The sequence below is a fragment of the Ruditapes philippinarum genome, unplaced genomic scaffold, assembly GCF_026571515.1.
Source record: "Ruditapes philippinarum isolate M1 unplaced genomic scaffold, ASM2657151v2 ctg770_1_1_1_1, whole genome shotgun sequence".
In the NCBI taxonomy this organism is placed as follows: Eukaryota; Metazoa; Mollusca; class Bivalvia; order Venerida; family Veneridae; genus Ruditapes; species Ruditapes philippinarum.
In genome coordinates, this window is record NW_026859620.1 from 507849 (window position 1) to 532818 (window position 24970).

Genomic DNA, 24970 nt, shown 5'->3' on the forward strand with positions numbered 1-24970 from the left:
AAGTCCTTGGCCGACAAAATTTTCATGGATATAAAACTTCTTATTGCTTTGTTGCATTGTGAACCAAATAACAGATTTGAGAATTTTGATTTTGTTGATAGCCTGCAGTAGGAAACTTTATTTTATATTTTAGGCTGAGGAATGTTTTAAAGAAACTGTTGCAATAGATCAAAAGCATTTACATGGGTAAGTTTTTAATTCTTTCATGTTGTGACTTTCTTAAAATCTTGAAGGTACGTGTCAAATGATTTCATTCAGCTTTCATTAATTCAAGATATTTTAGTCTCGTGCCAAATTGCAAATAATTAGGACAGACTGTCATTGGACTCTTTGATCAGTAATTAAATTTTCTTTACATGTATATAGAAAGAAAATATATCCCAATAAAAGTCTAAAACAGCTCAAAATATTAAAGAAACAACGGCACTTATTTCATTGTTATTCTAAAAAGATATTAATTTAAAAAAAATGATAGTACTCTTGATGTCTTTTAAAATGGTTTCTTTCAATTTTTCCTTGTGCAAATTAAAGATTCTTTATTTAAAAATTCAGTTTTTTGCAACCTCAAACTTGAGTCTTGCTTTATAATAAAACACATATTTTTATACTGACTTAAATGGTCTTTTTCTATTATAGTTTATTACTTTATGGTGTTGTGTGTACATTACAAGAGAAGCACGAAGCTGCGGAAACATTTTTTGAGGCGGCAACTTGCGTACAACCTAAGAGTATACTAGCCTGGACAATGCTTGGTAAAATTTATTTTTTGGGGGATATAAAAATTATGCATTTCAAGATTTATTTTGTGATTTTTTAATAATCAACCATTTACTTGTACTTGTATTGTCGTTGAAAATACCATATAATTTCTGAAACTGTTTTAATTCTTGATTGAAAAATTTATAATTTTAGTACAATGACATGGTCAAGCACTAATTGCCATGCAAAATTATTTCAGCAGCCCTTTTCTAAACAGCTTTGTTTCTACATCATTTGAAAGACCCAAGTTCATTCCCTTGTCTAATACTGCAAATGTTTTAAATCCCCACGATGTTAAGTTTAATATATCATTTTTGTCTTGTTATTGAGTCATGTCTTAAATTAAATGTTTTATTTAATCAATTATGCGTGTTATACTGGAGAACTTGATACTAGATAATTTATAAAAAGGCATATTTTATCAAATTGTTCATTTTGTATGACAGGATTATTCTATGACGCTGTTCAGAATGAGATAGGAGCTGAGATGGCGTACATTGAGGCCAATAAGTTAAACCAACAGGCAGCTGTTAACATGGCAAGAGCGCTGAGAGAGGAGGAGCTTGCCAAACAGAGGGTGGAGCATAGTGAAAGTGAGGCTTCACATAAAGGTGAGTATCTAAATATAGTAACAAAGTGCTAGCTTAATATATATACATATATATATATACATATACAGTAGTTCAGAGCTTGATTATTTTTACCACCATTTTATATACCCAAACGTTATATAATTACCCCCAAGTTATCACTATGGTATATGCTTTTGTCAGCAAATTTGCTTAATGGTTATGGTAATTTATTTTGATTTATTTCTGGTATCGGCCCTTTTAAATTTACCTGCAATGATTGGTCGGAATCCAAAGCTTAATTTAGATTGTAAGACATTAACAATAAGATAAGGAATTAGACAAAAACATTTGGTTTTGCAGGGTATATATCATAGAGATTTTTTTGCTAGTTATAATTAATAAACATGTAGACTGTTTAGACTGGAAAAGGACATTAGAGATTATTTCTTGGACAGTTCATTGTTCAGCCATTTATTTTAGACACACATTAGCTAGAGCTTAGAAAAAATTAAAGCTTGCAATCAAATCTGCCTTGCTTTGTTTTTACACAAATGCCATAAAAAATGCTTTTGCAAAATATTTAAATATTCAGATATAACTATACAGCAAAATATTAAGATATGTTAAAACATTTTACCTGTAATTTCACATGGATCATTCTGAAATGCTATCCATGTTTCTTTACCCATTTTCCCCAGCTTCCCCATGCAGCCATTTAAAGAAATGTATCTTAGAGCAGTAATTTAAGGGTTCACTTCTGTTGAATTTCACAGGAGTTCACCATTTACTGCACTTTTAGGTGACAGTATGATTGCTTATCAGATTTAGCATGAAAATGTACAATTTTTAAACAGAATTTTGAACTGTTCAATATTTAGTCATCAGGGGATCAGGAATTTTTGCATTGAAACTGCCATATTTGTACAACATGAAATCAGATCTTTTAATCTGTAAACTGTATCTTTTATTAGAATTCATCAAGATTTATCTCATAACTGCCATTCATATAGATACACTTTTGTGGAATCTGTAAATTTAACTTCCATTTTCATATGGCTTCAGCTGTTTTAACCTTTAAACTGCATTTTTACAGAGATTCAAGTTATTTTTTTTTCTAAATTGGCAGTACTTGTTATAAATTGCCATGTTCTTTCAGTTTTAAAAGAGACCCAGCAATTTTACCTCTAAACTGCAAATTTATTAGAGATTTGGCAATTTCTGAATTGCCTTTTTTATAAGAAGTCAGAAATTTCCAACCCATACCTATTATTTTATAATAGAGAAAACTGTAAGCTCTTAACATCATTTTGATAGAGATCCAGAAAATCTAATTTCTAAACTGTAATTTTCAGACACCAAGAAATCATTTGGTTTGAAATTACAATTATATTCCATTAATGAGGGTAAGATGTGACAGATATTGTCTTGTATTTCATATTCCACTGTCTTGATGAAAAAACTACACCCTGTATTCAGATTTTAATACAATGTATTTATGTATAACTGCATGATTTCATATGTAATTTTTGATATTGTGTCACATAATAAATCTGCATGATTTTTCCAAAAACAGTTCTATAAACCCAGCATTATATCTTGGCCATCTCCAACTTCATTTATTAGTTGAAGCATATTTATAACTAGTATGCATGTGAAAATGATGTACAAGTTACAACAAAAAGTTGCAAGGAAATGTTCAAGATTAGTTAAATGATGACAGATGTGGAAAGACTGAAAAGAGGTTACAAAAAATAAAAATTCTGTTACAGTGAGGTTTTAAAAACATTTTGAATATGGAAAAGCAATGATAGAAATCTCTAAGAAATAACTTAACTCTGAACTTGTGCCAGGCTAGTTTTAGGTTTTATTTAGATAGAACAGGAGAATATGGCTAACAATACAATTGGCTCACACTATATAGAGGCAAAGTCATTTTATTGCTAAATGGGCGTGTTTTGTAATGGGTGTGTTCACTTACAGATGATCAGGGTGGTCTAGCTCCACCCACTAGCAATACGCTAGTTCCAGATATAAAGCAGCCAACCCCGCCCTCAAGTGAGAGAGGGCAGGGCTCAGCTAGATCTAGTGAAAAAATGTCATCAGCAAGACGACCATCAGCTTCCAAGAGATCATCAGCAGGTGGGTGGTCTTCTATTGTAACATTTGTACAGAATTTTTTTCTACTACAGATATTCCCATTTTACCATATCCTAATTGTGTGAGTGATTTCCCCTTTGTATATTTTCCTTTCCATCCATATGCTATTGAAGCTTAAGTTATATATAGCCTTTTATACATTTATACATATATTATTCCAGCACAACTATAGTTTACCCCTACACAAAATCTGTTATATTCTGCTTCAGTAAATTTTGCAAGCTCATACTTCAATGTAACATATTGCATATATGATTATTAATTTACCAACAGAATACTTAATTATGACCCATCCAAATTCTAAAGTGTGGCAGATTTTGTTTACTTGTTATTTTTGGCAGTGTGCTACAGAGACAATAAAATTGGAGACCAGTCTAAAACTCTAGCATCTGATTGGCTGATTAGGAATATAAGTTTTAAATTGACCAATCATAGAGTTCCATTGTCAGACTGGTCTTCAATTTTGAATTATAGATTTGAATCATGCAATTTTAAGCTAAATGCTAGAAATTAGGATAAAGTAGTGGCTAAAGGATAAATTAGTACTTCAAATATTGATTAGTTATAATTTATAGAATTAATTAACAAGGAAAGAAATATTTAATTTATGCAATTAACTAACACAAGGTGTTTAGTTTTATATCTGCTTTCTCTACACAGTTGATCATATATAATTATGTACATGTATTTAGCTTTTTCTGTTTTACATGTTTATTGAATTTCATTATTGAAGAAAGAAGTAAAACAATTAGTATAAATTTTCATAGACAATAGTATAAATACAGAAAGCTGACTTTGCTACACATGTTGGCGCAGATTTCCGAAATTACAATTTACAAAACAAGAAACATTTTATGTATTTAACTTTAAAATAAAGTAATGTATAAATTATGTTAACTTCAATAAAACAAACTTAAAATATCAAGTTTATTTTAATGATAAAGATTAGAAAAGAAACTTTTAAGCTTACATTTACATTTACCAGATAAATTTTCTTATGCAAAAGAGAGAAAAATAAAGGTTTAGGTGAAATTATTAGGTTCACAAGGTTATAAAATTACTGTTTACTTGGGACAAAGTTTCAGAGAGATTGGAATATCAGATAATAGAGGGTGAGGAGGAGGGGGTAGCAATATCTGTGCTCTCCGAGAAACCCCCGTCAGGTAGTACATGATATCATCAACATATACATGTAGCAAAATTGTTTGGTCTGCTCATATAGTATATTTTTATTTTAATTTACAATGTATTTTTTATGTCTCCCCCACCTCGGGGGGAGACATATTGTTTTTGCCCTGTCCGTCAGTCCGTCCGTCCGTCCGTCAGTCCGTCCGTCCATTCTTCGTTTCCGGACGATAACTAGAGTTCCTTTTGACCTACAGCCCTCAAACTTCATAGGATGATTGGTCTTATAGAGCTGATGATCCCTATTGTTTTTGGGGTCAGTAGGTCAAAGGTCAAGGTCACACTGACCGTTGGTCAATTTCTCGTTTCCGGATGATAACTAGAGTTCCTTTAGACCTACAGACCTCAAACTTCATAGGATGATTGGTCTTATTGAGCAGATGATCCCTATTGTTTTTGGGGTCAGTAGTTCAAAGGTCAAGGTCACAGTGACCATTGGTCAATTTCTCGTTTCCGGATGATAACTAGAGTTCCTTTTGACCTACAGCCCTCAAACTTCATAGGATGATTGGTCTTATAGAGCAGATGATCCCTATTGTTTTTGGGGTCAGTAGGTCAAAGGTCAAGGTCACAGTGACCGTTGGTCAATTTCTCGTTTCCGGATGATAACTAGAGTTCCTTTTGACCTACAGCCCTCAAACTTCATAGGATGATTGGTCTTATAGAGCTGATGATCCCTATTGTTTTTGGGGTCAGTAGGTCAAAGGTCAAGGTCACACTGACCGTTGGTCAATTTCTCGTTTCCGGATGATAACTAGAGTTCCTCTAGACCTACAGCCCTCAAACTTCATAGGATGATTGGTCTTATTGAGCAGATGATCCCTATAGTTTTTGGGGTCAGTAGTTCAAAGGTCAAGGTCACAGTGACCGTTGGTCAATTTCTCGTTTCCGGATGATAACTAGAGTTCCTTTTGACCTACAGCCCTCAAACTTCATAGGATGATTGGTCTTATAGAGCAGATGATCCCTATTGTTTTTGGGTCAGTAGGTCAAAGGTCAAGGTCACAGTGACCGTTGGTCAATTTCTCGTTTCCGGATGATAACTAGAGTTCCTTTTGACCTACAGCCCTCAAACTTCATAGGATGATTGGTCTTATAGAGCAGATGATCCCTATTGTTTTTGGGGTCAGTAGGTCAAAGGTCAAGGTCACAGTGCAGTGGGGGAGACATGCGCTTTTTTACAAAAGCATCCTCTAGTTTATTATTAAAAATTGTCCATGAATTTTTGTTATAATCCTGAAGGTTCATTGTCCATTCTGAGCAAAAATACTTTTTATATCTTTTGATACCAAGAATATTCAATGAAGGGCCTAATGTATTTTAGAGCTGTTTTATTTTGCTGCACTGATTTGGCATTAGCTCTGTATTTGCTGTAAGGATGCTAAAGGTTTTTAGCTGCATAGGAAAGTTTTCTTGTACTCAAAATTCAGTTTAAAATTATTTGTATTCACTTTGCACCTAATGGCAAAGAACATTTTTTTTGCTATGGTCAATTTGTTAATTAGCTTGTTAATACAAAGTTTTGTCTAAAATTGAACGGGGAAAAAAAATAAACTCATATAATTACCATTCTTTTATCAAACAAATTTTATTTCTTTTTTGTATCTTGTCAGTATGGTGATCATTTACTATGAAAAGTTATAAAAATGGGTAAATAAATACTCAATGAGCAGACCAATGAAAATATATTTTGATATAACAAAATGTTGTTGAGAATATAAATAGAGTAATGCCTAGATAATTATGTATGATGTGTTAGAAGGAAAACTGCATGGGGTTTAAATGTCTAAAACAGAGTAACTATGTTAGAACATGTTTAAGACTGTGTAAGTTGTTGTCATGGAGAAATAGAATAGTAAGCTGACTGCATGTCTGGAATAAGAATACAGTGCAAGGTTATCAAACTGAGTGTGAACCAGTCTAAAAATCTGGTTTCTGATTGGTTGATACAGATTTGAAATTGACCAATGATCATGTTGTATTCAAAATCCTGATTCAGTACTCAGTTTGATAACCTTCAGGTCATGAAATACACCTTTTGTATAGAGATATATCTTATTTGATTCTTCTAAAGAATTCTAAACCCAGATATTTTGTAATTTATAAACAGAAGTGTGTTTTATATTTTTCTACCTTTGAAAAGAATACTGCTATTTAAAAAAACAACAACATGTTACAGGACATTGTCATAAGTTTTTTGTCACAATATGAATTTTGTGTAAGTATTACATAATATAAGATTTTCAATTTACGTTTATTAGCGGAAAAGAGTCACTTAACAGCCACTGATTCAAGGGAGACAACAAAAACTGGTATATTCAAATGCACGTTCGATGCATGGTCACAGAATGTGGCACGGGTGGCAAAGCTGTGAAAACAATCACTCAAAGTTTTATTTTCCTAAGCACATTCGATCACATAAGTTTTGATGCAGGCAATTTTTTCTGTCAGTTTTATATCCTAAAAATACAAAATACAGCGCTGACTTTTAGTACTGTAGCACCATTTTAAATTGTGTTGTGAATTCCTTTCTCATATTATTAGTATATTTTGATTATATTTGTTTTAATTAAGTCCATCTTTAGTTTAAGTTGGGGGGGGGGGGGTATGTCAAAGGCTTTAGTTTACTTAATATATTATTAGAAAGCTTCTAGATAAAATTCATTGCATGATTATTTAAATATTTAATTGCAAAACACACTACATTTATTCAATTAAATTTACGGATGATTTCCATAAAATGTTCCTTTAAATGTTATTCAAACATGCATTATGAATTTCTTTAAAATACATAAAAAGGGTTGGGCCAACGGATATTTCAGCATTTATCAGGGCCCTTCCCCTTATGAACAATTATCAAATTTAGATTAGGTGAAATCTGTTTTCGAAAAAAAATGCATTTTTAGATTGACATGTTTTTCTACACTTAATACATGGTATATCAAAGTTTTTGTCTATGCTAGGCCAGTCTTCATCAGTGGTCAATATAACCAGTAACTTTGGATATAAAAAACATTTTACGTTCTATAATGAAAGCACCACAACATTATGATACAAATTTATTGGGGTTGAAGGAAAACAAAATAGCGTATCTAGAATTACATGAACAATTAAAGTAGTTACGATAAAAATAGCACATGCTTTTAATACTATACTACAATATCTTATACCTACATTATACTTACCTGATAAAAGCAGCTATGTACTTGATGTTAAATATTAAAATGCAATGTATATGATTTTAATCATGGTATATTCACTATAGATAGGCATTTATGATGATTTGTCAATCATGTGCTAGTAATTATAACTATTTTGAATATCTACATTGTCATTTGAATTCTTGCACATGAGTTCCAAACATTTTAAATGCGTCAGTAATAGTACATAAAATATTGCATGCATGCTTTTTCAACTCTGAATTAAAGATTTGATATATTCTGCATGTATGAACTCTGTAAACTTTAATGCATGCTAATTTATTGAACAAAATGTTAAATCTAATTATTGCATGGTGTGAGCGTTATTATTGACACAGTCATTTTTGTGAATGAAAATAATATCTTAATATGAAGTAAAAAAAAATAATGAAAGTTATAAAAAATTATATCATAATTATCGTTTATATGGAAATAAAAAAGTTAAAATTCATCTAAAACTTGTAGATATGTGGATCTTATTTCTATTATACTTAACAGATAATTTACTAAAATGATTTCTTATTGTTAGAAATAAAATATTTTGATACAGTTATCTTGAAGCTTATTGATGTTTTCATACATGTCTTTTTTTTTCCTAAACATTCATTATATGTTAATTACATTCAGGGAGAAACAAATCTGATAGTAATCTGTCAAGACCAAGTAGTGAATATCGCAGGGGAAGTGCCAGAGGTACCCCACAACTGGAGGAGGCTAGTGAAGAGACTCCGCCAAGAGAACCAACCCCTGTACCCACCTCCAGTATCTACATGCAGGCCATTGATTGGCTGCTAGAAGTGAAGGCTGTTCCAGTAAGTTTACTCACTGATTTGTTCAGATATAGGGAAAAATTTGAAAAATACAAATTAAATTAGGATGACTTACCCTTTAAAAAAACAATTTCAAGAAAGGATTTCAGTAATAACTTATTTTAAAGCTAAGCATATGTTGCTCCAAGTAAATTTAAAAAAAATATTTGAAAATAGGAATAAAAAAAAATGTCTGCAAAGGTTTAAATTTTATCTTAAAAACTTGTGCATGCATGCTAACAAAATCAGAATGTCATTAATCCTTACCCTGCTGAAACCAAAAGTGATAAGTCTTTGCCACCAGTATAGGGCCAGGCCAGCCTGAACATCCATGTCTGACCAGGCTCTATACTGTCGGCTGACCAACTTCAGATTTTCATCTTGATATCCTCGAAAAATAATACAGTTCCAAAAATTGAGGCAGGACAAGTCCATATTCAATAGTTTATGGGTCAATTATAAATCTTATTGTTGGTTTATTTTTTTCAGTTTACAGAGCGGGCATTGGGTCATGAATTGTTATCACCAATGGGAGGTCTCACAGCTCATTATCATATTGCTCTAGCAAGAGTTAAACTACAAAAGAGTGAGCTAAAGGAGGCGGAGGAAAGTTTAAATGAAGCTCTACAGTTTGATTATCAGGTATGTACAAGTTTGATAACTCTGTGTCTTTGGCATAGCAGACATACAATATCTTACAGTAACATAGAATTATTATTAATTAATAACTACATCTGTCCACTTTAGCCTCTCATTTGAAAATTAATAGAGACCAACACCGATTACTATGGTCGCAAAATGGTTGACTTCTTTTTACTAGAAAGATTTTAAAATTATCTACAAAAAGTTGGGTTTTCTACTCAGTTGCCTGTAAAAGTCTTCCTTTGTTTGTAAGGCTGGAAAAGTGGAATTTCCTACAGAGTGAAACAGGTGAAAGTTGCAGACTGTGTTGGATCAAGTCTGTTCATAAGTGATAATAAAAAAGTACATCATCTTTCATGCTCCTAAGCAAAACCTAACAAACAGGCACCAAACAGTTTGTTTGTTTGTTTCATTTTACGCCTTTTCCCAACAGTATTTCAGTCATATAGGCGGGTAGTTTCCTAACCATCGTTCCTGGAGAGTTACGCCAGTACTAGATTACCTTCCTTCGTGCTAAACTACCAAAGCATCTCCCGGGGATCGAACCCACGCCAGAGAGGTAACTGGATAAGAAGTCATCGACTCTAACCCCTCGACCACGGAGGCGGTATACCAAACAGTCAAAAAAATAGGAAAGCATTGGTTATGTTGATAAACTTTTAAACAGAAACATTCATTTTGATGTTATCCAAATATTTATATGAATGTTAACTAACTTTCCATTACAGAACCCGGATGTGTGGGCATTGATGGGCCATGTGATGTATTTGATAAATGACACAACAGAGGCGAAAGGTTGTTATGAGAGAACAATAGACTTTGTAGCTGATGCTTCAGAAATGCATTCTGTATATCTTAGACTAGGCTCAATTTACTTAAGGGATGAAAAGGTATCTGCTCTTATAATTCATGTTCTTTTATTTTTCATGGAAGGGTTTATAAAGGATTTAATTTGACTTTTGTCAATGATCAGGGTTCTCATTTGCTTAAGAGATTTATTCTGCTTTGTTACATTCTTATACAAATACTCTTTCAGATAGAAGATTTTGCAAAATTTAATTCATGAACATTTGATACATTAAGAAGATAAAGTGAAGATAAGAAAAATTTGTACTTATATACAAGTACAAATACTTGGTCAATTTTTTTTGCTGAGAGTTTAATGAGATACGTTTTAATTGACTTTCTAAGATGAAAATGTTATTTGTATGCCCAAATTCTGCATAAAATTAGGCTAATAGGCTAATAATTTGATGATTAATTTGACATTGTTTTTTTTACTTACTAATAAGAATTGTTTTAATTTCAGTTCCAAGAGGCTAAGAACACATTCTTAATGGCATGTAAAAGATCTCCATCTTGTGTATCATGGCTTGGGGTTGGTATGGCATGCTACAGAGTAAGTACTTTTAGTTACGGTAATATAATAATTTTGACACTATTCTGTAATATAATCTCTAAAATTTACTTAACTTTAAGTAATGGTAGGCATTATCAAGCCATGTTGGAAATTATGTCCTTTCATTTCATATTTGATGTTTTTATTGCTCACATTGACTGTCAGTTTCTTTTATACTATCTAAATACGCTTTTCACTGCATTGAATCTTTTTTAATATTGAAATGACTCAGTCAATGAGAGCAAATGATTGACAAGTTACACAAATTAACTGTCCAGTTACCATAATATATCAGCAGTAATTATTTTAGATGTTGTTTTACCGTTTTGATATTGGGCCATAGCTTTATACAGATTATTCTTCAGATTTTGATAACAACATCAATCAGAACTTTGATAATCAGCTACAAAGAAGAAACCATGTTTTTGAGCCCTGGCTCCTTGGTTTTTTTTCTAACTATTCCTTGTTCTATCATAGTATTTCTCTAACATTTTAGCTTGGAGAATTATCAGAAGCAGAAGACGCTCTATCAGAGGCAAACATATTAAATAATTCTGACCCTGAAGTTTGGGGTTATCTCTCCCTAGTCTGCTTAAAAACAGGACGACAGCTGGAGGCTGAGCAAGCCTATAAATATGCAATAAAGGTTTGGAATTATGGAATCTGTGAGAAATGTATTATACATTTAGTATGGATCACACTGCCATTTGCCACAATCTTTTTCAGTATAATGAAGTTGATAGGTGTGGGTTTTTTGGGGGGGGGGGTTTGTTTTTGTGATAAGACATGGAACATCCCATGTTATTTTTTTTGCTGTAAGAGAAACTTGAAAAACCTAAGTCTGGCTTGACCCTTATTGTACTTTGGGTATCAGCCTTTTAGCTTAATTGTGAATATGTAAATATATGTCAACTTAGAATCTTAACAAGACTTCAAACAAACAAGAATTTAGAAAAAAAAGTCCCAACTAAGTAAAATAAATGCTCACTGTAAAATAAATAATAGATATGCAATGAAATTTTCTTTGTTAACTGAAAATGTGATAAATACAACAGCAGTGACCAGAGTATGGCTAATTTGTATGCCAACACCATGAAGCCAGAAAATCTGGTATTACCTTACTCTTGCCTTACGCTTGCCTGCTGATCTTGACTCTGATGATATTAACACCATTACCATATGAGAACTTTATTTTACAGCATAAGACTTAAACGTTTTATTTTCATATTCTTTCAGGTCAATTTAGAGGATACAGATTTATTGGATGAAATTATCAAAACACAGAAAGAAGTTGGCTTTGGAAATCCTCAGTTTTAAAAATAAGAAAGAGATCTGATATGGACAGGAACAAAAAATGTTTTAGGATTCAATTTGACTGAAATAAACATTGTAAAGAAATTTTCCATTGATATGAAAAGTTTCCATGATAAAAATTATTAAAAAAATGAAAAATGAGAAGATTGTGACTATTATTTAAAAAACAGAATCTGTGATATTTATATTATCATACTTATTTACAATGCATTTTACTTGTTTATAAAGTATTAGAAGTATATATTGTTGGAAAAAAATAAAACACATTTTACAATCAAACCCGTTTCTTTTTTTCTTATGTATTACAATTTTTAAATCTCTTATTTGGTGTTTAAATGCTATGGCAATTTCTATGTTTAGTAAAATTTGTAAAGGAATTTGCAGGTAATAGGCTTTTGTTGAAAGTTTGTTTGAATTCCAAATTTTTTTGTCAAGGTCATATGTCAAAGGTCATGTCGAGTTTCCAGCTAAGAATATGACCTTTGTCTGACCTAACAGTCTTCTTCAAACAACCTGGATAGCTTCCTCCCTTTTATTTTAAGTGGACCATTCCATCTTTCAGTTTGGACTACACCGCTCATCATTTTTGGGGGAAAATTACCAAATATATACTGACTGGAAAGCAAACATCAGACTATGGCCAGGTGTGCCAGATGATTTTGGTCTGGGTAAAATCTGTAACCTCCAGCAGATAAAGGGTTAAAGGACAATTAATGCATATTATCTGAGAGCAACATATATCAATCACCAGTACATTTATTTTCTGAACACATTCGGTATACAAAACTTACAACAACTCAAAACATAAATAATACAACATTGCAAAATTGTAAAAGCATTGAATTATACAACTATAAATAGAAAACTCACTATGGCTTAATGGTAATTCATTACATGATATCAAAAAATTGCAGACCTTTCAATTTGCTCATGATTACATTGCCTGCATTTATTCCATTTAAAATTGTACAAATTTTGGCATCTAGCTCCATTTTCAAGAGCTTTATATGACCTGTTGATTAGCAAATGTATATTAAATCAAAGCCCATAATTTTCACATAACTCACTGGTTAAGAATAATTTTTCATATTTTAATATGTAATTCCTTCAGCATTACACCATGTCAAAAAAATTAGTTCATTTTTTCGTCTAAAATACTTCTTTATTCAAGATTTTGAGTGATACATCCTTTTCTAAGAATTTCAATACATCTGCTTTAAGATAACAGAATTTCATCAAGTCCCATTTCATTCAAAGACCTCATAACTACAGCTTCAACAATCATTCAAAAACTCATTTACTTTAAGACACATTTAAAACAACAACAAAATACTGTTCATCAATTAACTTAAAGTTTCAACACATTCATTTAAGCTAAATTGTTACGGATTTTTTAAGTTGACTTATTCATGTTCAAGCCTCTTTCCATGACTAACTAGATTTGGCATTTACATGAGGAAACTTGTGGTCCTCACTATTTATGAACTGAGTGATGGACACTTCACCACTATGTCATTGCTACTCTGCATTTCCTTCTTGTTCTTCAGAGTTTTGACTTGTGTCAACATCATCAGTTTCCATTTCTTTATTTTCTTCACTTTCTGTTTCATTTGTTGGTTCATCTTTAACACCATTTTGTGGTTCATCTTTAACACCATTTTGTGATTCCTCATCTTTTATTTGTGTGCTCTCTTCCCTAAGTCTTCGTCTTCTGTCACGACCTGGAGTGTCACGTTTGTACGGATCTTTGTTGGGCGTGTCAACTTTATTCGGATCCTTGGGTGGCCTTCCTGGTGGCCTACCCGGTCTGCCTGGTGGACGCCCTGGCTTTCGACCTCTTCTGATAAAAGAAGGAAACAAAGTTTATGTTTAAGTTTATTTGCATAATAACCCTCTTTAAGGGCATATAAAGACAAAAAACATTTCAATATATCACCATTCGAAATTTAATTTTTGCCAATGAATTCATTAATATGACATTCCCACTTAAAGTTTTATGCACTCTACAGTAATTGAATGAATCCACAGCAAAACTCAAAGAAATAAGAAAGCATTAAGATATACATTCATTATAGCCATTTGGCATATCTAAAAGAACAAATATAGTGAAGTGATACGTTCCCTTCTTTTACTGTTGAATGAATACTTCTGGAAACCCCGCTATGCATCAATTCAGGCACAAGCAATTGCTTTGGTAGAACTTTTTGTAAACTTGTGGATAGCTCTGCTCCATCATATAGGACATAATTGAAATATTCAGTGGTAGCATGGCTGAATGGTTGACATGTCAGACTAGTGAGCCATTTGGATTCAAAGCCCTTAATTGGCAAGCCATTGTACGTTTCTGTGAGCAAGAAACTTTACACTGATTTCTTAGAACTGGCTGTTTCCACGAATGGATTTAAAAGTGTTTCAAAAAGCTTATAGCTTCCAACATAAACTAAAAATAAATTCCAATATACTTACTTTGCCTTTGGTGTTGGTCTTGGTAGTGGTTTGATAGGTGTTGTGTCACCACGACAACTGAAGCAGTCCCATTGACCTGTTGGTAGTGATTTAAGTCCCACACAGAATGTGTGATAACCTCTGTCACACTTGTCACAAAACAACATTTTATCCTGAAAACAAATAAAAAACAAAAATCTATTGTTGTTGTTTTTCATCAAAAACTAAATGTTGTCATAAAATTAACATTTTATATCATTCCAACATACAAAATGACAAATTCTCTATAGGTAGTGACCAGTAAGGAATTTTCATATGATTTTTAACATATTCTTGTGGGGATCAGGAAATTTGGGATTTAAAGTTGCAATGTTGTTTAAGTCATACAAAGATGTTATGCGAGAAGATTTACACTCAGTGCTTAGTACTGAACAAATTCGAAAGTATCTCTATAAGCTTATCACTTCCTACACAAACTAAAATAAATTCTGTCTAACCAAATATAACATCAAACCATACCTCATCATAAGGATCCATACATTGTACACATGTTTTACACTCCATACACTGCCAGGGGTATGTCTTTATTACTCTCACCATATCACCATTCAGATCTAGACATGTAGGATGACCTTTGCTCTTACACTCCGAGCATACAATCAGTTCCTCATGCTCGGTTTCTTTCTGTTTCTCCAGAGCTTCATCTTTACATATTCTACATTCATTCTCTTGTTTTATACCAGGCTGAAATTATAAATAGTGCAAACATGAATTTTCCTTGCATTTGTATCTAACAAAGACAAGTTGTATTAGCTTTTTAGCACTTACAAATGTGTTAAGTTGGTTCTTTCAAAATTGTAATCAAAATCATTACAGATGTGCCATTTCATTTTTTTATTGTAAAACTAAAGTAGTTCTTAGTTTAAACAGTATTTATATAAGCTTCAATTGGGAAGAATGCTTTCAGCTTATTTGAAACACTTGAGTCCACTTCCTGGGACTGACCAGTACTGATGCCATAAAAGGAATCATGATTGTAACCCTAATAGGATTCAGATCAAAACCTCTGGGATTGGAGGCAGACACCTTTGGAAGTATTTCTTCAGTGCAACTGTTACAATGTGTGTTATTGAAAATTTGGGGTTCCATTCCTTAAACCTTATAATATATATATATATTGTGAAAAAAAATAAAATAACGGAAGTAAATTGGGTGTAAGTAATGCCATAACATTATATTTTAATAATGATAGTCTTGCATTGGATATTATTTAAGTCTATGATACTAAAATACATTTTGAAACAGAAATCAAAGACCCAAAACAACAACAGAACTTCAAAATCAGGATGCCATCATTCAGTTAGGTCCTCAATTTCAAAATTAAATTACAGTGTAAGCTAATACAGTATGAAAAGCTGAACATACGTTAAATCAACATCCAAATATCAAGCAAATACCAACCTCAGCTGATTTTTCTTTACTGACTTCTCTACTAGCTGACTTTTCTTTCTTTTTCTTTGTATCATCACCAGCCTCTTCCTCATCATCGTTGTCATCATCATCGTCATCATCTGAACTGCTACTACTACTGTCATCACTGTCACTAGAATCATTGCCCTGAAATATTACATACAACAATCTACGTCAAATGCACCACAATCTATGTCAAATCCAACAACACAAGTTTACATATAGTGATTACTTAAATGTATAACAATGTTATGTGCATCTTTTAATATTCTGTCCAAAATACTCATGAAAACTCTTATTAAACACAAATTTGTATATTTTCTTTACAACTTATGTGGAAATATAAATTAATTTTACAAGAAGACATGTGATTTTATTAACCTATAAAACCTTTATCCCTATCAATGCAGAATTTTTCTAACTCATTATAGTCAGAACAACAGTTTCCATGTCAAATTGAAAATCAATGTCACAGGGTGAAAAAAATGTGCAGCCCGACAGCTACTCAAACTCTGGACCTTTATAATATCATTCTATCAGCTCTATCGACTGAGCTATCTGGCAGCTCACACATACTCTCTCCTTATTAGTAAACAGTTCTGAGCCATAACATCTATATAAATATCCAAGTATGAATCCATCAACTGAAAAACCATTTCCACACAAAAAATTAAAATTCTAACTAAAAATCAATGAGGCAGTACAGCATAAGAGATTGATTTAGATCCACAAGCAGCAAACAACTTCCCCACATTTAAGAAAAGGAAGGTAAACAAGCAAAAACTGAGTAGAATTTACCTTATCATCAACCTGACTGTCATCATCATCATCCTCTACTTCCTGTTCTGCTGAAGCATCCACTTTCTTTGGTGGGTCAAACAATGCTGTTTAGGGGGAAAATTTCAATCCTCCGGGGGTATATCTGTACAAATTTAACAAAAATTTTAAAAGCAAATATTAATTACACAATGTTGAGCCAATGTCTTAGCTTAAAAATTTTTTTTTAAAAAAGACAAAAATTTTTCATTTCTTTTTTTTTGTTTTTCAATTTTCTTATTTGAAAAATTGGGCCCCAAATAATATATTAACTAAAAAAAATTTTTCCCCAATCACCTTCGCATTTGCACCATAAGATGTTCCAGTAGAAATCATTATTGGATCCAATCTATAAATTTAGCATCGTTTTCATTTCCAGAGTCCAAAATATCCATATCACACCCCTTTCTGCCATATTTTTATTTCCAGAGTCCAAAAGGCTCAAATCAAATCCATATCACACCCCATATAGCCTTGTTTTCCTTTCAAGAGCCCAAAACATATTGCACCCCATTTAGTCTCGTTTTTTTAGACTCCAAAATCCATATTAAATCCTGGTTGTAATTGAAGTAACAAAGTTCTGTCAAATAATGTTGGTGTGAAATAAAGAGGTCATTAAACATGGTTGAGAACAATACTGATTCTATTTGACTCATACACAGCTGCAAAACCTGTATCAGACTCGGCTATTGTCTTGTCCAATATAGTTTTGAAAGATGTAAAAGAATTTAATATTGTACTCAAAAATGTATAATAAACCTCATAACAATTCACAGTGAAAAATCTTTGTAAATACCATATTACAGGAAAAGAGGCAGATCGATGATAAGTATCATCTAAAAGAAAGCTGTCACCTAAAAGTTAGAGTATCAGTCTGCAAACCAGCGAACCTTAAGTTAAATTCCTACTGGTTTTACAATCATATGTCCTTACAATTTATTATGACAATTTTACACTAGACGGCAAATCAAGCTAACTCAAAAATCATGTATAAATTTTGACTTGAAATTCACTAAAAATTGTAAATCTGAAACCAACCAATTCATACAAAATACATATATTCTTTTCTTCTTTTTTTTTTTAAAATACTAATAGAAAACTGTAGAGTGTTCTAACTTACTTTCTATAATGATCTTGGAACTGCCCTGGAATCAGAGACAATGGATAAGCTGTAACTTGTGTCTGTGTCTGGTCCAACTTTTTAAATTTGCTCTTAGGGTACTGTATTGTCTAAAAATAATTATATAGAATAAGTTACTTATTCATGTTGTTCTTTTTTCTACTATTAACTTGGTACTGTATTCCAATAATGGCTTCTTTCAAACTATACTAAAAGAGTTAGTTTGATTTTTTTCCATTAAATTCATGTCACAATGACACTGTAAAGGTCATACAAATTCCAGCTTTACTGATGGAAGACCAAGAGCACCTTTGTACATTATTTCAGGCATGAACCAGCACCTAAGTAAAATCACAAATTTTCCTTAAGTTAGCTGAATAGCTTCCTCATATAACAGAATCTGATGTTCCTGATGGGATCTGAACCCAAGGCAGTGAGGGGCAAGTGATTTTAAGCAAGTCCCTTTAATCACTCTGCCCCTATATAGAATTTAGATAGCCCTCTGTGCAGTATAAATCTCAAATGCAAATGAGCACAATCACTGACCTAGCGTTAACCAAATGTAAAAGCTTCCTTTACAGGAAAGACTAAAATGTCCTTAATGGTACCAAATACTTAATACATATAAAGGTCATTTTAAAATCTGCATTTCTCGGTATAACAATAGCTTAGAATTGAAAGCCAAATGACAATAGCTTGTGTTTGTTTGTTTGATTGGGTTTTACGTCACACCGACACAGTATAGGTCATATGGTGACGTTCACTGGTGGAGGAAAACCTCAGATGCCCTCTGAAGTCAACGATCTTAACCATTCCACCACTGACCCCCTCCAAAAGCTTGTGTAATTGCACATGTACATCAATTAGGATTAAACAGGAACCACTGGCATTTACAATTCAAGTATGTATAAATAAAGAAGGTTCATATTAACTTACAAATGTCTGCATATCAAAGTAGGCTTTTCTCTCTTCATTTTTCTTTTTCAGTAGACTTCTGTTCCACTCGGATACAGATCTCATTGCTTTCTTTGTATATTCTACCATTTTATCTTTCTCCAGTTTTAACTGAATAAAATATAAAGAAAATTGTACAATACATGTAGGAAATATGTGAGAAAATACATTAGTAAAAGTTGAGAAAAATCTAAAACTACTGAATTTATCATTAAAGAAACAAGAGGGCCATGATAGCCCTGAGGTCGCTCACCTGTATATAGGCCCCCCATCCCCCCCCCCCCCCCAACGTTGCAGGGCCAATTTAACCCAGGGGCTTTTTATTTGCACAAACTTGGTAGACACCCATAAGAAAATTTTTCATGCTAAACATCTAAGCTCTAGCTCATTGGGCTTTTTTAAAAGAAGATTTTTTTAAAGTTTTTACTATACACATGTAGTTAAAAACAATGACACCCCTGGGGTTTGGGCCAGTTTTGGACCCCAGGGGCTTTTATTTGAACAAACTTTGTAGACACTTACTAGAAGATGTTTCATGCTTAATATCTAAACTCTAGCTATTTGGGTTTTTTCAAAGAAGAATTTTTAAGTTTTTGCTATACACATATAAAGAAAATCAATGACCCCCGGGGCGGGGCCAATTTTGACCCCAGGTCTTTTATTTGAACAAACTTTTTGTAGACACTCACTAAAAGATGTTTCATGCTTAATATCTTAACTCTAGCTATTTGGGTTTTTTCAAAGAAGATTTTTTAAGTTTTGCTATACACATATAAGGAAGATCAATGACCCCCTCTGGGGCGGTGCCAATTTTGACCCCAGGGCTTTTATTTGAACAAACTTGGTAGACACCTATTAGAACATGTTTGAAGCTAAATATCTTAGCCATAGCTCTATGAGTTCTTTAAAAGAAGATTTTTAAGTTTTTACTATATGCATAAAGGGAAAATCAATGATTCCCTGGGGCGGGGCTAATTTTGACCCCAGGGCTTTTATTTAAACAAACTTGGTAGACACTTATTAGAACATGTTTCATGCTAAATATCTTAGCTCTAACTCTTTTGGTCTTTAAAAGAAGATTTTTTAAGTTTTTACTATATGCATATAGGGTAAATCAATGACCCCCTGGGCGGGGCCAATTTTGACCCCAGGGCTTTTATTTGAACAAACTTTGGTAGGACACCGTATTAGAACATGTTTCATGCTCAATATCTTAAGCCATAGCTCTTTTGAGTTCTTTAAAGAATATTTTTTAAGTTTTTACTATATGCATATAGGGAAAATCAATGACCCCCGGGCGGGGTCCAATTTTGACCCCAGTGGCTTTTATTTGAACAAACTTGGTAGACACCCATTAGAACATGTTTCATGCTAAATATCTTAGCTCTAGCTCTTTGGGTTCTTTAAAAGAAATTTTTTTAAGTTTTTACTATATGCATATAGGGAAAATCAATGACCCCCCCGGGGCGGGGCCAATTTTGACCCCAGGGCTTTTATTTGAACAAACTTGGTAGACACTCACTAGAAGATGTTTCATGCCAAATATCTAAGCTCTGGCTCTTATGGTTTTTTAAAAGAAGATATTTAAAGTTTTTTCTTTCGGTTGCCATGGCAACCAGAGTTCTGCATGGAATTAAATTCTTTGAACAATTTTTAAAGGTGACCACCAAAGGAACATTCCTGTGAAGTTTGGATGAAATTGGCTCAGTGGTTTATGAGGAGATGTCATTTAAAGTAAAAGTTTACGGACGGACGACTGACGCCGGACGGACGACGGACGGATGGACGCCGGACGAAAAGCGATCACAAAAGCTCACCCTGTCACTTTGTGACAGGTGAGCTAAAAAGTTCTGAGAGAAAAGGGCTTTTGAAAATAGGTAAAAAATCATGAAAATCATACAAGAAATCTAAAAATTACCATTAACTCTAGTAAGATAATTTAATAAGCCTTCTAAAAAGTTACACAAGATTTGAAAGATAACAATTTTTCATCAACTTCAGGTTTAATAATAAACCAGAAAATTAAATCAAAATAGATAAAGCTGTTCTAAGGAAAGGCAGAAATTTCCATATACCAGTTATCTTATGAAACTAACACCTAAGACATCTTTATATACTATAAACGATATTAAGACCAAAGATATGGACTAGAAAGGAGAGCATAATAATTTATTTTATTAAGATAAATTGTAAACTACTCACTGAATGAAATTCCTTCATCTTATCTGCAATTTTCTGCTTTTCTCTTTCACGCAAAATTTTCAAAAATTCCTGAAATAAAAACAATACAAAAATTTCAACAAAATGGTTTAATTCAAGGTAGATACCCAGGAATCCAAAAGCTGTCTCTATATCAAATATTCACTGTGATTATGAATGCAAAGATCAACTAAGATTAATAAAAATTTAGTAAAAACGTGCAAATACAACTCTGTTGACACAATATAAGTGTAATCAATCACAAATCAACTCATAAAGCTGTATCATTCCCATACAAAATCCACCTTCTATTGAAAAGCATTTGTCCATAAAGATTAAACATTTGGTTATGCAGGTATAAATTTATGTATAAATTTATAAATGTCAAAAAAAGTTCCAAATTCCAGACTCATGTCAATATACCTCAGTGGTATCCCTTAAAATATAATAATAAATTTTGCAAACGTCTTTCAGAATGAACAAATATGCCATAAATGGGAAATTGCTCTTTATATAAATGTAACAAATAAATACAGCCTGCATGGCAGGGCAGTGTTCTCTGTTAGTCTGGATGTTTTTGTTTTTTTTGGGGGGAGGGTTGGTTTCAAACTGGCTTTGCTTTCACATTGTTTTATGTCATAAATACTTAGAACTGTGATATTTATACAATCACAAACTCATACTATTACATAATATACAACTGTATTTCACCTTGTATTTTGCTGGATAATCTCGACTCATCAGATCATGCACTTCATCTGCTTTCAAAGCTGTCAAACCTTTAAATGTACAACAATAATTACTTACTTCATACAGTAGAAATTATGTGAGTTCAATTGTGAGGGAAAATATAATCTTACAGACACAAAAATCCATTCCTAAAACCAACCAGTTCTGAGTAATGAGTGTAAAGTTTCTTGATCAAAGAAACAACGGCGTTTGAAACGACACAGCTAGTGATTCTTAGATTATTAGGTTGATGTGTTACTAAAATAATTGCTAAATCTCATTAATGCCAGTTTACATAAAATAAGCATTCATGGCTTTCGTATTTATATATTTGTATAACAAATGTTACCCAAACAAAATACATTTTAGTCAACAGTTATTGTCAATCAATGTCAATAATTTATAAGAATGTAATGATAAGACTCCTATCCCTGTACATATATACCTTCATACCAACATAGGCATGAAATAACATACCCAAATCACTCTGTGTTTCAGACACTACTCCTTTGTTTCGTAGAAAGTCTTTTTCTTGTTTGTCACATACTCGCCGGAATAAATCTGAAATATTGGTGTTTAAGGCTAATCACTTTTGGTTCCAGTAGGTTTCAAGCAAATTTCATATGTCAATAAGTAGTCTTAAAATATTTCTTCCATTGTAAAGTATATGTTTTATTTCACGTATTTTCTGATGCATTCATTAGTCAACCATAATATTTAATATGAAATGAAACAAAATAAATCAAAGAGACAAATGGTCTAATTTTTAAAAGGAGTGATTTATCTATTTGCCCAATGTAATAGTAGATTAGTTTCTTGTTATTTTTTTGCATTACAATCTCAAATAACAGAATTTCATTAACATTGCATAAAACAATGATCATGTCTTTGAAACATAAACAAAACAAACCTGGATATTTTCTCTTGAATGATTTAACATCTAGATACATAGAGATTTGTTCTTGGAGCATGAAATACTCAGAATCTTTCTCTAGTGGCCACTGGTACTCAAATATATCTGCGGCTGTAATACCACTGAAATATACAACACATGAGTTCATTACATTTTTAAATATATGAAGAAACACATAGGTACACATTCACTAATTAAAATTTAAAAAATATCTGAAATACATTTTAACAAGTTCTTGTCAAAATTCAAACACTTAAAAGTGTATAAAGAATAAAAAGGTCCAGAACAAAATATTAAGCCTCTATTTTTAGTAGTTTTGTCAATGATTTTATGCATGTCTGCATGATGTCCCACACACTTTCCAAAGAATACAAGTATACAGACAAATTTCTGTCACTCTAGTATTTCTGTTATAATTTTAATCATAATATAAATAATAATTTTTTCAATCCAAAAATTATAATCCATTGTGACAATCATTCATTGCAATTATTTATTTTTATTGACAGATCTCATAAAACAAAATCTGTTGCATAATACAAATACGGTGATCTTGAACATGCATTTGACTCAAGTTGATTTTACACGGACAGAAATTAGGATCTCATGAGTCACAGCCAGTATCCGTTCTAGTAAAATCTACTAGAGCCAAATATAAGCAAAAGATCAAGATACTGCTATAATAACCCTTTTATTATAATGCCTACATGTACCCTGTTTACTTGAAATTACATATCCAAGCATAATGTAATATGTATAAAGCCAGCAATGTCATTCCCGATCACACCCCAGTATGATACATATTTTTGGGGTTTTATTTGTGCATATGCTACATATGCATTAAATGAAGTAAATTATCTACAGGTATATCATAAATGTACTTACTGCCCGTGTTCACTTGCATCTTCAGCAGCTATTTGTAACGTTCCTCTCCTAAATAGCCGCTTAACTGGGGCGGTACTTTCCCGATTGCCATCCAAAAGTACCCACTTTTGGGTTAAACTTGGGGGTACTGGGTTTTCCCCAGGCCCGTTTGGTTATCTTGGGCCTTACAAACCTGCATTACTTTGGGGGGTTCATATTGATGATTCAAAAATCCCGGCCCGATGTCCAGTGTAAAATTGGGGCTTGAACTCTCCCCGGGGAAAGCAATAAATTTTACCCCAATTTGTCCCAAAAATTTAAAAGTTTGATCTTGGTAACTGAGACAAAAATTTACCAATATTAAATGCTGGCAATGGGTCCTTAAACAGGTAAAACCAAGTTTTTAAATTTCATTTGGGAGAGTAACATTCCCCGTAGTATCCATTTTTTTTCTTTAAATTTCCAGAAATTTTATTTGTTAAACCCAAATAGAATTTTAAAAGTATCTTCAACAAAAATTTGGAACAAATGGGAGAAAACTGAAAAACCTGTACTTGGGGCTTTTTTCCCTTTTTTAGGCCCCCGTTTTTCACCTTTTTTCACTGAACTTTCAGATTCTGCAGCTTTTTCATTTGCCTGCCCTCAAAAAAATTTTTAAATGCCTTTTTTTTCGTAATGACCCCTTTTTTTGGGCCCGTTTTTAAAATACCTTTGGAAAAAGGTTCCCCTAATCTCCTCTAAAATTTTGTATTTGAAAAATTTTCAAACCGACTTTCAACTGAAAGGGTCCCTTTTCTTCCCAAAAGGGAAAAGTTTTACAAGAGGTACTTTTTTTCTGGGTTGGGCTTTTTTTTTGTTTCTACTGAAATCTGAAATTACTTGGGCTTCCATTCTACTGGCCCATCAAAGTCAGAAAAACTTCTCATAATTGTGTTTCCCATTAAAAAACTTACTCCCTATTTTTATCTGCTACACTCTGGGAAAACCCGAAAAAAAAAATGATTTTCTTTTAAAGGGCCAAAAAAATTTTTAAATTTTTTCCAAAATATCCATGTGAAAAAAGCATGTCCCATAAAAAATAGAGACAAGTTAGGTTTCCCCAAAACTGGGAAAAATTGAATAACAACATACATTTGGGTTTAAATTTTATGAAAACTTACCCTTAATTAGGTTTTTCGAAATTTTTTTGGGGTTCCCTTTTTTTAAAATTTAAAAAACTGTGCTTTTTTTGCATACCGAAACCCCAAAATCCAAAAATATTTAAAACTTTTTACCCCCAAATTTTTTTTTTAAATTGGGGAAGCCCCAATACCCAATAAATTTTTTTTGTAAAACTAAAAAAAACCAAAAAAAAAGGGGTTATAAAAATTTTTAAAAAAATGTTTGGTTTTCCTTTTTAAGCTTCAATCAAAAGTTTATCAAA

General features: G+C 32.3%; 2 protein-coding genes across 24 annotated transcripts in view; one reads left to right on the plus strand and one right to left on the minus strand.

Moving 5' to 3' along the window:
• LOC132757261 (cilia- and flagella-associated protein 70-like) overlaps positions 1 to 12316 on the plus strand; it is a 42516-nt gene extending 30200 nt beyond the window's left edge. For 19 of the 23 annotated variants that reach the window (XM_060748490.1, XM_060748498.1, XM_060748508.1 and 16 more), the window contains 12 exons: positions 134 to 186; positions 637 to 752; positions 1206 to 1370; positions 3312 to 3470; positions 4568 to 4651; positions 6935 to 6985; positions 8501 to 8685; positions 9172 to 9324; positions 10053 to 10214; positions 10634 to 10723; positions 11220 to 11369; positions 11960 to 12316. In XM_060748490.1, coding sequence (XP_060604473.1) covers positions 134 to 186; positions 637 to 752; positions 1206 to 1370; positions 3312 to 3470; positions 4568 to 4651; positions 6935 to 6985; positions 8501 to 8685; positions 9172 to 9324; positions 10053 to 10214; positions 10634 to 10723; positions 11220 to 11369; positions 11960 to 12040 — 1449 coding nt within the window. In that variant the 3' untranslated portion in view covers positions 12041 to 12316. The remainder of the gene's footprint in view (positions 1 to 133; positions 187 to 636; positions 753 to 1205; positions 1371 to 3311; positions 3471 to 4567; positions 4652 to 6934; positions 6986 to 8500; positions 8686 to 9171; positions 9325 to 10052; positions 10215 to 10633; positions 10724 to 11219; positions 11370 to 11959) is intronic. The other 4 variants (XM_060748500.1, XM_060748506.1, XM_060748512.1 and 1 more) reach the window with 4 other exon arrangements.
• A 441-nt stretch (positions 12317 to 12757) lies between these two features.
• Positions 12758 to 24438, minus strand: LOC132757269 (PHD finger protein 10-like). Its single transcript, XM_060748521.1, has 14 exons — positions 24427 to 24438; positions 23569 to 23672; positions 22681 to 22805; positions 22248 to 22331; positions 21753 to 21820; positions 21045 to 21113; positions 18825 to 18953; positions 17889 to 17998; positions 17440 to 17507; positions 16751 to 16836; positions 15944 to 16099; positions 15002 to 15226; positions 14504 to 14655; positions 12758 to 13877 (listed from the first exon to the last, which is right to left on the minus strand). The coding sequence occupies exons 1-14, from the start codon at positions 24436 to 24438 to the stop codon at positions 13556 to 13558; spliced, it is 1710 nt and encodes a 569-aa protein (XP_060604504.1). The 3' UTR covers positions 12758 to 13555.
• Between the last annotated feature and the right edge of the window lie 532 nt (positions 24439 to 24970).